Below are 16,370 nucleotides of genomic sequence, written 5' to 3'. Positions count from 1 at the left end.
TATGAGGCCAACATCTTTACAGCGGACAATCTCCCGTACGGAATCATCATTAGCCGCTTATTACTAGTTCGGGGAGTGCCACTCCAGAAGGAGGAGATGATGCTAAACCAAAGGAGCTCCATTGACATGACAACACCCCATCGAAGCATTGGATAGGGGAAAGGCTCAGCTCGACGTCAGTCTGGTTCTATATCAGATCTTGTTCCTCCAACCGAGTCTGGGGCTGGTGTTGCTCGCCCGTTTGAGAGTAGTAGTTAGTAGCCGGCGGTTGCATCTGCGGGGGATGTGCGACCTGCTTGGATTGATACAGTGATGACAAATATGAAGACGCATATAAATCGACAGATCGATAGATAGATTGTGCATATAAATCAAGCTGTCGCACATCTTGCACATCATGTAGATGTGGTAAATAATAAGGTTGAGACATTGACTAGGGAGTTTCAATCATTTGTAAACCAGCAGTTCTGAATGTCATTTGTAAAAATTAATCATATTTTATTTTTTATTTTTGACATATGTAATGGACAATATTATTTAATGTATGTATTGTAGCTTAATTTCTATTCTCAATTTTCTTTAATATTAGCTTATGCAACCTTAATATTAAACAAATATATATTATGGTTAATATGTGCAAATTAACATATAACGTTCGAACTTTACAACTTTAATGTTCAAACTTTGGCACTAAGAATTTTTACGTTCGCACGTAAGTAGACATAATGTTTGAACGTTGGCACTAAAAATTTTTACATTCATACGTAAATAGACATAACGTTTGAACATTAAGGTGATGTGCGAACAAAATAACTGAACCGTTTGAACGTTAAAAAATTATTGCCCAACATTTAGTGATAGTTCCCACAAACCGTCATAGAAAATGCATTTTAGTGACGATTTGGAGACCGTCACTATTTCTAATCCGTCACTAAAAGGCATATTTGTTGTAGTAAGTAAACCTATACAAATAGTTGAGAGATAGCACAGACCATTTGATTCTTCTCTGTGAGGGGCGCTATGGGGTGACATTTTCAGCTGAGTAGGGCTAGCATGGAGTATGTCATAGAGTGACCAATCTCCTTTCCAATTGAAAAGGCCTACATGGTATCCCACAAGTTACAGCCATTTGAAAAACTTCCCATATGCCTAATGTGGTGCATTTGAAGGTACACTCACCAGATAAAATTAAGACAAGCTTGGGAATTGAAATGAGATGAAAATTTTGTGAACAGTATTAAAATAATTTATAAATAGTAGTGAGATAATTTGAGTTAATGTTTTATGAAGTTTTAAAAAAGGAGAGAAGAAGTTGAATAAAAAATATTATAAAATTAAAATATTGTTAGAATATATTTTTTTAATATTATTTTTGTTTCAAGATTTGAAAAAGTTGATTTTTTTTTTTTTTTAAGTTTAAAAAAGTTGTAATGATTAGTTTGCAAAAGTTGTAATGATTAGTTTGAAAGTATTTGTATTTGAGTGATATTTGGAAATGAGATTAGATGAGATAAGATAATATGATAATTTTGGGATGATTTTTTTTTTTTTTTTATTAAACAATCCCCTAGTGTTTTTTACGACACTATACTTTTATAGGGAATTGCTATAGACTTCAGTTCAATTGTGCAACTGCTATAGATTTCAACAGACCTAATTTTCACTATTTTATTGCATCCATTTTTAGATCAACTAGGTGCTTTCTCTTGTGTCCTTGGACTTATTCGGAAAAAAAAAAAAAAAAGTACTTGGATTTAGCCTATTTTCGATAGAGGAATGTTAAATGCAGATTTAGAATGTGTAAATCTCATACAAACCCTTTGAAGAAAAATAAGATCCATCATAAGACTATAAATCATTTACCTTTTCAATATTAGTAATTTGTTAATTATTTCAAAGGTAATTTGTTACAATAAGTAAACACTGTGACCATTTTTGTTCAATTTTTATTTTCATTTTTTCTATGTTCGCTTTTTCCCATCCCAAGCAAATTTGTGTCCCTCGCATTCCCCATCCCCAACAAGCAACCAGTGTCATTCGTAGGGCCAACCCCAATAAATAGACAATGTCACCACTACTGTTCTCGTCCCTAAGAACACCAGCAGCCCACTTCCCCACACTCTATATAGAAAAACCTGACACCCATCCATCACTACAAGTTCCCTTAACATCTTCCCCAAAACCATAGAGACAAAAATTTCAAACTTTCCAAATGGGTTTTCCTTGAACACTCATTGTTTCCCTGTGCCAAAAGTGCAGCTGACTACACAAACTTGGTCTTCAAGGGCTATGCAGAGAAAAAAATTCAAGGACCCAACTCGGATTTATGCACAAAACCTCAAGACCCTTTTGTCTTTTATAACAAACCCATAAGAGTTGAAAGGAAAAATTCTCACTTTAAGGGTAAGCACCTCTGAGAAGAAGATGATAGAAGGAAATAGAATATTATTGTATTTTTTGGATCGATTTCGATGCAAAAATGGCTCAATACATATAGTTGTTAGGTTCCAAACTAAATTATCCAAGTAATAGGTCAAGCTAACAAGCAACAGTAAATAACATTCTTCAAACCAAACTTAATGCTACAGGCCTAAGCCCACTAACTAATACAACTCAAAGTCCAACAAGCCCAAGGGCATTATAATCTGAACAAGTTCAACCACTTCGATGAACTTCCCCAAACACTTCTTCACATCACACCATATGAATTAATTATGTGGTAAACCTTCCCCCTTCAGAGCATCTTACAAAGCTCAACCCATGTCATTTCATCAACTTCCTATCCCTGCCACAGACAGAGCTCAACCCATGCTCGATTCTGGGCCTTCAACATACAACAACAACCTAATATCTCTTTAGGTTCTGGCTTCAAAACTCCCATGGTATCCACCAGGGGTAGGGCCAAGATATTAAGGCGATGGTGCCTATCCTTTGTAATATCTTGAAGGGCACGAAATACCAAGGTGCTAGCTTGATGTTCCAGGGGTGGGCCATCGAGATATGCCGATAAGGTTGAAGCTGAAAGTACACCCAATTTTCATGTGCTCTTGTGCTCTATGCAAGTTGTGTCGCAAGATATATAGGATCTAATCTTTAGTTCAAAGGCTAGCTTTCATAGCCTCCAATTGGGCAATTCCCGGCAAATAGCTAAGGGGACGCATTAGAGGGTATCCCTATAGAGCTTCAAAGGGAGTAAGTTTGGTTTAAAGGTGTTGGTAGAGTTGTACTACCATTCAGCTTAGGGTAGGTACCCAATAAGACCATTCCTTGGGGTCACCATTAACATCAATGGAGAGTATGGAAAAACAACAGCCCAAACTCTTCAATACCGCAGTTTTTAGCAGCATCAACCAACCATCAAAAGAAGCAAAAGAACATTTGATTTATACAATGAGTCCATGCAACAGGCACTCTTTATATTTATGACATAATTGAGGAATACAGATAACATCTTGAGCTATAAAGAGCTTAATCCATCACAAACTTCAAGACATATATTCAGGGGTATGCACAAGTTTCGCATATGCTATAAACAGTCATTTCTTGAACAAGCCTTGTGCTTACTTAACTCCTCTCACCTTAAATGTTAAAGTAAACCCCTCAGATAGACAAGAAACCTACTCAAAGAAGCACCATCTTTTGGTTTGGATGGCAATCCTAGCGAAGTTGTAAGCCCGAAACCCTAGCCACCTATAGGGTTGGCTCAAAGGAAAGGGCTTTGGTTTTGGGGGTATGCTCCCCTCAAGTCTACGCTTGGATGCAGGGAATTTCTAGGGGCACATCCCACTGGTGAGAAGTCGATAATTTACCTCATTCGCAGGAAGTGGAGGTGTTACACAGGCCCGGGATTTAATTGGGTAAAAGACACAATGCATTTGCACGGTCTCCAGGATTCCACGTCATCAAAGAAACAATCTGCTGCTCCTATAAATATCAGCTAAAAACACTTCCACAATAAAGTTAGTATTAATGACCATTACTTCCGCTCAACCACATGCTTCCAAACCTAAAACACTGAATATCATAGTCTTCAACGCTCCCAGATTCATTGTTTTATCTACTAGAAAACTTAGGACATGGAATTTATGATGCAAATATGAAGAAAAGGAATATTATTCAGTCACAAATTATGTTGGCAACTTAACTGAAAGTGTAAGCACCTATTTTAGATTGCAAATAGAGACTTCAAAAAACCCTAAAACAAAAGAGATCCCAAACAATTAAGATAGAGCACAAGAACTGGACTGAGTTTAACTTTATCCGGATGCCATTAGTCCTTAAGTTGCAAAAGTTGAATGAAAAACCAAAGCCAAGATCCTAAGAGACTTTCCACACTGGCTATAGCATTCTCAACAACAGTATACACTAATGCTTTAGCAACCCCACCCCACCACAACAGCATTAAATCAATTAAAAAAACTCAAACTGAAGCTCAAATGCTCAAGTTAACCAAATGAGATGGGTCCTTCATATCTACCAACCGAACCATACACATAGACAAAGTAGAAAGACTTATGAACCAAACTCCCGACCATATTATGAAAAAATTGGCATGATCCCAAAGGGGAAAACAAAATCTACAGCATGGAAGAAATCACCATAAAGTCAAAGGCAACAAACTATATGAATACATTAAATTTCCTCAATTCAAACTTTGGATTGATTGTTACTTGAAACCAAAGTTGCCCCAAATTTCTTATCTACCAAAAACAAAAATTGAGCTCAAGAAAATGTTTTACTGTATAACAAACACAAGCTACCACATATATGTAAATGATTCTCCACTCATTTTCTCCCAAAATGATCTGAAAAACCCAACTACTAATTAATATCATTATGACAAAAAGAAAAAAAAGTATTCTCAATTCCCATGTACCATAACCCCGCATGATAATCATAGCATACAATTAACTAAGCACATCACATAATTTATTTTCATCAGTTCATAACAAGTACCCATCATCATAGAGATCATCACCATCATCATCGTTAAGGCAGACAATATACATTCCAAACACACTTAAGTGCAAGCCAATCACTTACTTAACTATAAGAGATCAAAGAAAAGAAAAACCCCAACCGAAAAAAGACAGCGATAGCAACATTGTGGACATGACGTAGCGATTGGCTAATCATTCTTTCACTTCTTCAAGCTGCCACGGACACCAGGACGGGCCTTGGAGGTGTCAGGGGCAACTGTGGCGTGGCGATTGACGAGCTTGGCCTCGTCGAAGGCGACCTTCGGGTGCTTCGCGTCGTGGTGGATCTGCATCGACTTGATGTCCGGCGCCGTCACCTTGCAGTGCGGGCACTCGAACTTGGCGTGCCCGCCCTTATCCACGCCGGAACGATCAGCAAGCCCGGCCTTTCCACCGCCCCGGTTCGTCGTTGCCGCGTCGACCTTCAACGCGATCTCCTTCGCCGTGTGCTTCTTCGGCTTAGCCTTTCCCGTCATCGTCAGAATCTAAACCGACGGCTCAGAGAGGGAGGAGGAGGGATGGACGGCTGGGAGTGGTTGTTTGAGAAAACCCTAGTGGGAAGGAGAAAGGGACGGAAAAGGCTTGCTTGGTGGAGGCGTGTGAGATTATCTCTCAATATATACACACACAAATAAAGACATATATATATATATATCGGTATAGGGTCCGGCTACTATGCCGCCCCATGCATACCGCTGGGCGGTACTTTTTTTTTTCTTCATTTTTCATTTCACATTTCATATTTTTTAATCACTTTCTCAATTATTAAGTGAAAAAAAAAAAAAATATATATATATATATATATCTATCTATTTAAAATTATTTTCTTAATTATTAAGTTAAAAAATAAAAAAATAAAAATTTATCCAACTATCAAACTGCACAATCAACTCCAGACAACAAAGAGACTTTCTCCATCAATATAAGTGTTTGGTGGATGAGTAATGGAACTCGCAACAGTGTGTGTTATTTATTTATTTATTTAAATTGAAATTTATTGTTAAAAACTTAATTTTTTTATAAAAATATCATATTTTTTATTTTTTATAAAAAATTTGATAGCTATGGATGTCTGAGCTAATTTGCAATCACCTCAACTGATCTCACGAATTCTAAAATTAATAGCCAAGTAAATCTCATCTTAAGGAGACTCAAACGGATAATTATTAGGAAGTAAACACAAATCTTGACCAATTAAACTACCACACAAGATTTTTATTTTTAAAATAAAGTATGGGACGTTTACACGTTATATAACTTTTCTTGATACATTGTGTAATGAGGTCCGTTTTGTGTGATTTTGGTTTCTTTGTGATTATGATTGTTTTGTTTTGAGTATATAAATTTGAAAAATAATAACTTTACTATTATTTTATAATTATTTTATAACTCAAAATGAAAGTAATTTTGTCAAATCAAATTTATTTTTAATAAAATGACATGATTTTATTAGTTGTTTGGAAATAAATTATAAAATAATTGTAAAAGAGTTATATGTGTATCATTATCCATATAAATTATAATTTAAGAGAAATATTTTGTGGAATCTTATAAAATAAATTTAAAAATTGATGAGATTTGATATGGGATGTTAGGTTATTATAATTTTATTTAATGTGAAGTAAAATGAATCTAATGTTATTTTGTTTAGATAATGAAAATGTTTTATCTTATCTCTTCTCATATTATTATTATAACTCTATCAAATTTTTACACAAAATATAATAAATAGTTCAACTTTTTTAAATTCTAAAATAATAATATTAAAAAAATAATATTCTAACAATATTTTATTCAACTTTTAATTTTCATATTAACTTATATCATTTCAACTCACTATCCAAACGGAAACTAAGTTAAGTCATTCTATAAATTTAGTTTTAGGTTTCGGTTAAAACTTATGTACAAGTTATTAGAATTTTAACAAAATAAATTATTTGCATATAATCTTATAATTTTGCTTATCAATTTTGATATATAAATTTTGAGTTTTTATAAATATCTATATATAGTTAATATATACATATATCAATGAACACGAGGGTTCATTCGACATGTACAAGAGGGTTTAAAATATTCTCATTGTTAAATTAAAAAAAAAATCATATAAAATAATAAATACGAAATTATATATAGGTTTATATGAACTTATATGAGTTAAGTCGAGCTTTATACAAATATTATTTAATAATCGATCATAATTTTATATTTATTTAATAAATGAATTAAACCAAACTTTAATTTAGTCAAGCTGATCTAGAGACCATATCGAGTAGTATTATTTATTCAAAAATTTTATATTAAGTCATTTTTATATATTTATTATGCACTTTACTAATGTGATTGGCTGCGTCATTTTTTGATATAAAATAATTATTTTGATCAATCACATCAGTTAAATGTGCAATGAATATGCAAAGGTGATTGTATGTAGTAGAACTCTTATTTATTTACATCTACAGTTACTTTTGTGGCTCTACACAAGGTCACTCTCCTAATTATTTTTTAATATTTTATGAAAAGATTTCATAAAAATAAATTTATAAACTAATATAACTTATGTTGTATAAAATTATAATAAATTTTTTATTTTAAAATAAATATATATCAATTTATAAATTTATTTTTGTTACGTCTCTTTATAAATCTAACACCTTCCTTCAAAAATATATTTAGTAGAGTCTATGAGCTTAATCCATGCATCTATACTTTTTTTTTAATAAAAGTTAAAATTTATTCGATAAATTCAGGCCTTTCATCTGCCCTGCTCGGGTAAAGATCCGTGTTCACCAATTCATCAAGATTAGAGAAAAGGAAATATTCGACTAAATAAAAATAAAAATAAAAATTAATATTAAAAAAAATCAAGAAAAAAAAAAAAATCCTTCATGGGCCTGTGTGGAGAAGAGGAGATCTATCCTTTCCTCTTCGTGCTGGGATAGAGACCTTGACCTTATCGCCCAATGTAGGTGGAAGGGGATCTCATTCTCATCTTCCTAGCTAATGCGTTGTATTTAAGTCTAAGGTTACGTTTCGGAAGCGAGAAAAGGTGGGTATATATTATCTGTCTCAAAACGTGTTGCTTTGATGCTGAAATAAGATAACATAATCTTATATAAAATTAATAAAATATTGTTAAAATATTATCTTTTAATATTATTATTATTTTAAAATTTATAAAAATTAAATTATTCATTATATTTTATGTAAAAATTTAAAAAAATTGTAATGATGAGTTAAAAAAATTGTAATGATGAGATGAAATGAGATGAAATAGGACAGTTTATTTATCCAAACTAATTATAATTTCTTTCCTAAAAATCACTCAAATATAAAATGTATTTCAATTTCAAATATTCAATATTTTCATTTAATCATTATAGTTTTTTCAAACTTTAAAATAAAACACAAAAAATAATACAACTTTTTCAAATTTTAAAATAACAATAATGTTAAAAAATTATATTCAGATAATATTTTAACTTTATAATATTTTTATTTATTTTTTCTCTTTAACTTTTCAAAAACTAATAAAATATCTTATCTCAAATTATTTCACTAATATCTATATAACTCTTATCTTATCTCATAAGTTTACAAGCATGCCCCAAGTGTACCGATATAATATACTGATTTGAGTAAAATTGATATTAAATTATTAAAAAGAAAATTATAAATTATAATAAATTTTATGAAACTTCGATTTTAAATTTCACTTATCCTTGTATTATGAACGATGATCACATATTAAGGAGAGGAGAGTGAGAGTGAGGGCCCTCCATGCATGTGGTTAAACGTCCTTGGGATCCATGTTTCAAAATCGACCTAAGCTTGGATGCCATAATTACCCAAAAATCAAGAGATTTTAATTTCTATTATAAATTTAGGAGATTGTACAATATATATGTTTTTAAGAGTTTAATGGTGGAGACTAAAGATTTTAGTTTCCCTCGGTCGTGACTATAATAGTATCATTATTTATTTAAATGAATCCATCATCATAGGCATAGATAGCATCGTTGATGTTATAAAAAAGTTACTGTATATAGTAGAAGACTAGAAGTTATATTAAAATAATAGTTGAATCTTATATTCTTTTAAGAAAGAAATAATATTTGTAATTGTAGAGTGTGTAAAAAACGTATAATCTCTTTAAAAAAAATGAGTAAATAGGAATGTTCATTCGGACTGGCACCTGATTAACTGGGTGTTCGGTTATGGTTTAACCCGAGCTGAAACCCACATTTTTAAAACTGGCCCAATTCGGGCCGGTTACGGGTATTACACCCGGGTACTGGATTTTAACACTAGGACCTGATTTTATAAAAAAATAAAAAAAATGATTGTGATTTGGATCTCTCTCTCTCTCTCTCTCTCTCTCTCTCTCTCTCTCTCTCTCTCTCTCTCTCTCTCTCTCTCTCTCTCTCTCTCTTGCATCCGAGCCCAATAAATGTAACCCTAGCGTTCGCCTTCAAGTTTTGCCACCGTCTATCTCTCTCTCGTCGCCACCACCGGGCTTTAGATCGGTAGTCTCTCTTTAAGTTTTTTAGTCTTTATGTTTGGTTCTTCTGTTTCTTTTTTTTGTATTCTTTTATTTTATTTTATATTGGATCAGTGTAGTGAGTGGCTATATATTTTTCTGGGATGCCCTATATATTTTCATTTCTATCCTCTCTTATGTTTTTTGCTTTGTTTTTATTCAATTTGTTGTGGGTTTCTTTGTGTGTTGCTCCAAGAACAGAACAAAGGAGAGGAAATATAAAAGATGAGGAAAACATTTAATAAATTAACGGATTGGAAATAGTTTTTTTAATTCTTTCTATACTGATTGGCACTATATTTTTAGGGGTGCCCTAATGTTTTTGATCGTCCGTATCCTTGGCTTATGTTTCTTATTGTGTTTGATCTGTCGTGTTTGTTGTGGGTTTCTTGGTAGTTATGGTCTGCCTGTGGGTTTTATACTGTATTACACATATGCTAAGCAGCTAGTTTATAGGAAAATAAAAAGGGAGCATGAGAGAAAAAAAAGTACTCTAGAAAATAAAACATGGTTCTCTTTTTGGTAGAGAGAAAAAGCATAATGTGAGTACCAAAATGTTTTGTTCCTTAAGTCTTAAATGTTTTGTTCCTTAAGTCTTAATGATATATCTCTCAAACAATGATGCATACAAAGCTCATAGCTGTGTTTTTATTTTTAACCATGGAATTGGTTGTGGTTCACTGTCTTAACCAGGGTGCAGGCTGATGAATAGAGTGCAGGGACTAATAAAATTGTGGTATATCCAGTTTCTTCATCTTTAGCATATACGGTTTTGAGAAATTTTGTGCATTCTAACTATATTGATTATGGTTTGGTACCATAAATCAAGTGCATAATCCCATACAGTGTTTATAGTTTGCTTATGCATTCTACCTATAGTTTTTTTTTTTTGTTTCGCAGCATTCTACCAATAGTTTGTTTATGCAGCCCTAATACCTATAGTTTGTTTTTATTTTTTATTTATCCTGGTCCACTGGAGGCTTATTAGGCCTACAATAGGCCTACAAGTTACAAAGGGAGGCAACATTCGCCCATCCCTTGACCCCATCATCCATGGTGGGATTGGAGCCTAGGTCTCTTATACAATAAAGCTTTTCTAATTGAGCAAAATTGCGTCTTTGATTGCTAATTTTGTAATAATATATTGCTATACACCTTTTAAGTATATTTCAATGGGAGATATTGCTTGTATTGAATGTGCCATGTCATAAAGTGCATATTTCAGTTTGTGAAATGTGTATGTGTTACTTGCTAACATGATATCTCAATTTCAAAATGGAAAATGCTAAGGCACATTATGTGGCCTTAGAGCATCCGCATCGGTCTCGCTAAAACTCCTCAAAAGCCAAAATATAAACTTTGTAGCCATTAAACCTGCTGCATTGGACTGGCTAAAATAAACTAGGTGAAGCTTTCTGCTACAGTAAGTCCATCACTTCCTTCAAATATGGCGAGGTCCTGTTTAACATCAAAACATTATTTTATTCTAAAATTATATCTCTTCGACTGTTTTCCTTTAGGAAGCTTTTGTATTGCACGGTAGATGTTGTGAATTCTGCTTGTGTTTTAATATATATATTTACAAAAAAATATCAACTATTTTTTACAACATAACATCGAGGAAAAAAATAGTTGAAAAATAAAAATTTGTAGTTAAATAATAATTTATTTAATAAAGTTATTAACTAATATGTGAAATGTATTTGTAAAATATTAAAAAAAAATTAAATATTATTAAAATATATAATATTTTATTATTATTTAAACTTTAAAATAGCTAGTCCAATGTGGACTAATCTATCTAGAAGTTCATATTCTAGCTAAAAGTTAACATTCTAGCTAAATTATGGACTTGACAATGGCTAGGCCATTGCCAATGCTCTTAATGAAGCATAATTTCAGGGAACCTATTTCAATTTATTTTTGCAATTATTTGAAATATATTATGTTGATAATCCGTGCAACATTTTCCTTTCTACCTACATTTCTGAGAATGAGATCTTAGTTGTTTCTGTGGAGCAAGTACGAATTGGCACCCATTCCTTTACATTTGATCATGTCTATGGAAGCAGTGGAGTGGATCTCCTTCATCTAGCATGTTTGAAGAATGCATTGCTGCACTTGCTGATGGTTTGTTCTAAGGATATAATGGTACTGTATTGGCTTATGGTCAGATAATCTCTAACCTGTACATAAAATATTCTAAATGGAGCAAGACCTCACATTTAAATTCAATTGATAAAATTTGCAAAGTTTGTCTAATTATACTTGACATTTTCGCTCAGTGTAAGTTATTGCAACTTTGATTATATCAACAAGCAAAACAGAGTCCATTCAAATATTCAGTTGTGTGAGTTTCTTCTACTGTCATATCTCATCCATATTTTTTTATTTAAAAATAAAGCTGTGAATTTATGAGGTTATAATTGTAAATCAATTCAATTTATTGCTATCTAAATTTGCCATTTATGCTTCTGCTTAATAGATTGAAGCAGCAGAAGAGAGGAAATAAAGATCATAAAATAGCACATGTTTCTGCTGTTAGCGTAGGCAATGATTATTCAATGGGAAACATGATTGTTTTGTAATTATTTTGTAATTTATCTTGTACTTTTTGTATTTTGTATTGTAATATAATATGTAAATAACAAAATAATGTAAGATGAAGTGGATTACATGCATTTTAGTTTTTTATTTTAATATATTTTTATTATTCTGGAAAATAGTATTAAGCTTTTTAACATTATCTCTTAGAAAATTTTCACACTAAATATAGGCTTTTATAAAATAAAAATAAAAATTTAGATTTTTGACATTTTTTTAAAAATTTCTATAATAAATATAGGCTTTTATATAAGGGAATTTTCTTGAAAAATCTTCAATATAATATAGGTCTTTATTCAAAATAAAAAATTATACTTTTTAAATCTCACTGAAATACAGAGTTCTATGATTAAAAAAAAAGAAAAGGACCCGAAACCCGAAATCCAGGTTTTATAAAACCCAATTCATTCAGATTCCAGCCCGACTTTGATCTGGGCTAATCCAGTCCAAGTTCTGGCATGGGTTTAAAATTTGGGTTTTGGTCCAGGTATATCCGGACTCCAGAGTTGGAAATCCGAATGACCAGGCCTATCAATAAATATAGAATTTATATAAAAAAAAATGATTGATTTTTTAATAATAAATTTTATTTTTTTTCTCAAAGCAGCTGCTTGGCACTTGCAGACTATTATATGTAGCATTACTTTTCTTTTAACTTAATTCATGAATCGAAATTTTAGTAAGTGAGTTTGCTATATTTATCATAGAAATTATTTACACGAATTTTGATAAATAAATCCCGTATAAATTATTTGTAAAAAATAGACTCTACATTAATAAAAATATAAAAAACTTATTTTTTTATTTTTAAATATGACTAACTTTTTTTCGCAAAATAATCTATACAAAATTTATCTATTAAATTTTATTCCTAACGTTACTTTATTTATTAACTATATCCTCCGGTCCATAATCCTAATGTTCTAAAAGCAGCCTTGTCTTAGAAGATACCTGTTGCCAATGAAAACAAGACATGTATATGAAATTTGACAATTGACAGCTCAATAATAAAACAAAATAATGTCACGTCAATTAAAAATGAAAATTTAAAGATTCCCCCCACACCAAATGGTGTGCTGGAAAACATCTGTCCTCTAGCTTATATTAATTTATATTAAAAAAATTTAATCATTATTTTTATATAACATATTATACTTAATTTTTTATTTTTTATTTTTTTATTAAATATAAAATATATGAATGATAAATAAAAGAATATAATTAATTTAAAAAAATAAAACTAAAAAAATATTAATTTTTTTAAAAAAATTAAAAATTAAAAAAAATATAGTATATAATATGTAAGAATGATGAATAGCAAACCTTATTTATATTATAGAAGTTATAAGATAAGAGTTTTAGTTTCCTAATTAGCTTGTTTATGTGATAGTAATTGACCATGTTCATGTTTCTATTAATCTATATCACATTAAAAATGTTGGGCCACCTGAAATCATCTCCGGTACAGCTCTAAGATTCCCACTCTTTAGGCCACCTTTAGAATAGCTAGGAAGTAATAGGCCCTCAAGGTGGATCATGCCACACTAGAAAGGTCACTCACCTATGAGGAAATTGCCCGAAAGCTACGCCTTTAGAGCATTGACATCTGATTCTATATATGTTCTTATTCTCTAAATTATAAGAGAAATTTTGGAGAAAACTTCAATTTCTCCCTCCCATCAAATTTCCTAAATTAGGGGTTACATTTACGCATGCTAGAATAGTTTCCCAAATATGGGAAGCCACTATACATCCTCAAACTCATTGTTTATTATTTTCAGCAGTCTCTATAATAACCTGCTAAAAATTTTTCTATAGGTTTTAGAAACTTCGGAAAAATCCCGTAAGTTTTCATAAATCAACCAATTGCGTAGGTTTTAATCTGTTAGCATAATCAATGTCATCACTCACTATAGTGTCAGAAGTATGTTTTTATTTATTTGAAATAGTTAGAAATGTTAAAAAAACAATATGGCATGCACCATTAGATTCAGTTAATTATTTAGAATTTTATGAAGCAATAATTCTATTTTCAGTCTTTGGATGATATGCTTGTTTGAAAATGCATTTTACTTTTTTCAAGGCACTTCGGAATTAAATTTCGATGAACAAATTATACAGTAAGTTAGTATGAATATTTAAGATTTTACAGTACACTTGATTAAATCATCTTCACATGTTATTAATTCCTCAAATTCATGTTGTGATATCATTATCCAACTTTTTAAACCTTAGAAATTTGATTGGGTCAAGAAAAATCAGATTTGGCCTTGATAGCATCCCAAATCTTAACTAAACCCTCTTTAAAATTTAAATTGAAACACACTTGTTTAAAGCCCGAGAATTTTGGCTACCTTGGCAAAGATTCTTAATGAAGTTTTCCCCCATTCATGGCAGAGCAACCTCTGCCCTTGGTAGCCCAAATAATCCTTTGGTGTGAGAGAAAAATCCACCTTATCCTCTCCCTTCTACATGATAGAGCAGCAACCACTCCCCCTCACTATTTTCACCTTTTTGTGACATAAGCACCACCCATCAAAGTGTCCTTCAAGTCCATACCTCACCCTTCAGAAATCTAATAGGCACTCAAGGCACCCTTTCATTCACTTCACCACTTCTCATTTATGTTCTTGGAGAGAAACACTTAGGAGCTCTCTCAAGCAGTTTTCTAAGACATTTTACATGACTCTTTTTGAACCCTTTTAGATATCTTCTCACAATTATTCCTTCATTAGAGTTGTTCGCCGTTTAGTATAGTTTTTGTAAATATCTTTTTGGATTCATTTCATGGTAATTTGATTAGTCAAAAGTTATTTTAACCATAGAAAGCTCAATCTGGGCGATAATCTGGGGAGTGTATTATATTTTGGAGTTTTTGGCCAAGCTAATGAACAAATATTGCTCCAATATTTTTATGGAGTGTTTTCAACATTTTTATATGAATGGTTTTGAGGATTTATTGTATGATTAAAGCTTTTGGTGAAAGATTTTCTTAAATCTAGAAACTTAAAAACCGGAAGAGGAAAAACTATTATTGTTTTGAGAAAGTTTGGATCTTTTGTGGTTTAATCTTACTCCCAGGGTTTTGATATATTTATTTTATGATAATAAGACTCTTATCTACATTTTACGACGTTAGTTTGAAGATTTTTTGTTAGTTTTAAATATATGGATTTTTAAGCAAGAGAATACTGGGTTAGGTCAAAAGTTTGATGTTTTTGACTAGATCCATGTTTTGGTTTATTTTTCACCATGTGATTTTAAGTTTAATGCTTGGATATCCTTTAAGACATTTTTTTAAATCATGTGATGTTTTTGTTTGAATATTTCATTATTGTATGTCACGGATCAAGTGTTTGATCAAAGCTAGTTAAGAGAAAAATTTTATTTTTGGACCAAGTGTGGAGTTGAGTACTTCAAGTGAAGTTTTATAATTTTTGGTGACTTTTGTGCGATGATTCAAAATATCTTAATTCTTATTAATGTGTTAGAAGAAAGATTTGAATTTTTGAAGTTCTTGGAGATATTTTGAAATAGAGTAAATCTTGAGATTCAAGGATTTGTATTTTAGTAAAAAAATTTAGATCTTTTTACGAATTTTTTTTTTTGTGTTGATAAATAGTATATTTTTGTTGAATATTTTAGGTATGTTTTTAAACTTAGGATAGGAGGATTTTTGTCAAAAAATTTCGGTTTGATCATGAGTTTTGAAATTGGAAGAAATTACAACAAAATTCAAGAGTTTTGACCTTTGGAAGTTTCGGCCTTGTGGTGTGTGGTGTTTTTCATAGTTGTGTTTGTTTTAAAATTTTCTAAATTAATATTTTAATTTAGGACAAATTTTACACCAAGAATGTAAATTTTTAAATTTTGATGATTTTTGAAATTAAGATATGAAATCCTTAAGTTAGGGGTAAAATAAATATTTACTCACATGTAGGGGTAAAATGGTAATTTTATTCTAAGTTAGTATCTTTCATGTTTCTAATTGATAGTGATAAAGTTTCTAACTTTTAAAATCTCTACTTCTTTCTCGTGTTTCATGCTTTATTTCCATAACGCGACGATCGCTGTAAGTTAGCTCTTAACATACTATTAGTTTACTATATATGTGTGATGGGTAAGAAAACTACAGTTTATATCTGTATGTTATCATTTATGCCATGCCATGTCACTATATACTTCTTTGTTACACATAATATATTCTATCACAAAATATTTATTTGTCATGTATTGTTATTTGTTAC

General features: G+C 31.2%; 1 protein-coding gene across 1 annotated transcript; it reads right to left on the bottom strand.

The window, feature by feature from the left end:
* Positions 1-4,902: 4,902 nt before the first annotated feature.
* LOC122317263 (protein METHYLENE BLUE SENSITIVITY 1-like) lies at positions 4,903-5,602 on the bottom strand. The gene has a single exon (XM_043134249.1). The coding sequence runs from the start codon at positions 5,453-5,455 to the stop codon at positions 5,141-5,143; it is 315 nt and encodes a 104-aa protein (XP_042990183.1). The 5' UTR covers positions 5,456-5,602; the 3' UTR covers positions 4,903-5,140.
* Positions 5,603-16,370: the final 10,768 nt, after the last annotated feature.

This window comes from Carya illinoinensis, chromosome 7 (assembly GCF_018687715.1).
Source record: "Carya illinoinensis cultivar Pawnee chromosome 7, C.illinoinensisPawnee_v1, whole genome shotgun sequence".
Taxonomy (NCBI): domain Eukaryota; kingdom Viridiplantae; phylum Streptophyta; class Magnoliopsida; order Fagales; family Juglandaceae; genus Carya; species Carya illinoinensis.
This window is presented reverse-complemented; position numbering and strand designations above follow the sequence as displayed.

Bases quoted from the DNA above. Each gene is read 5' to 3' on its own strand.
- LOC122317263 (XM_043134249.1), bottom strand. From the start codon at position 5,455: ATGACGGGAAAGGCTAAGCCGAAGAAGCACACGGCGAAGGAGATCGCG.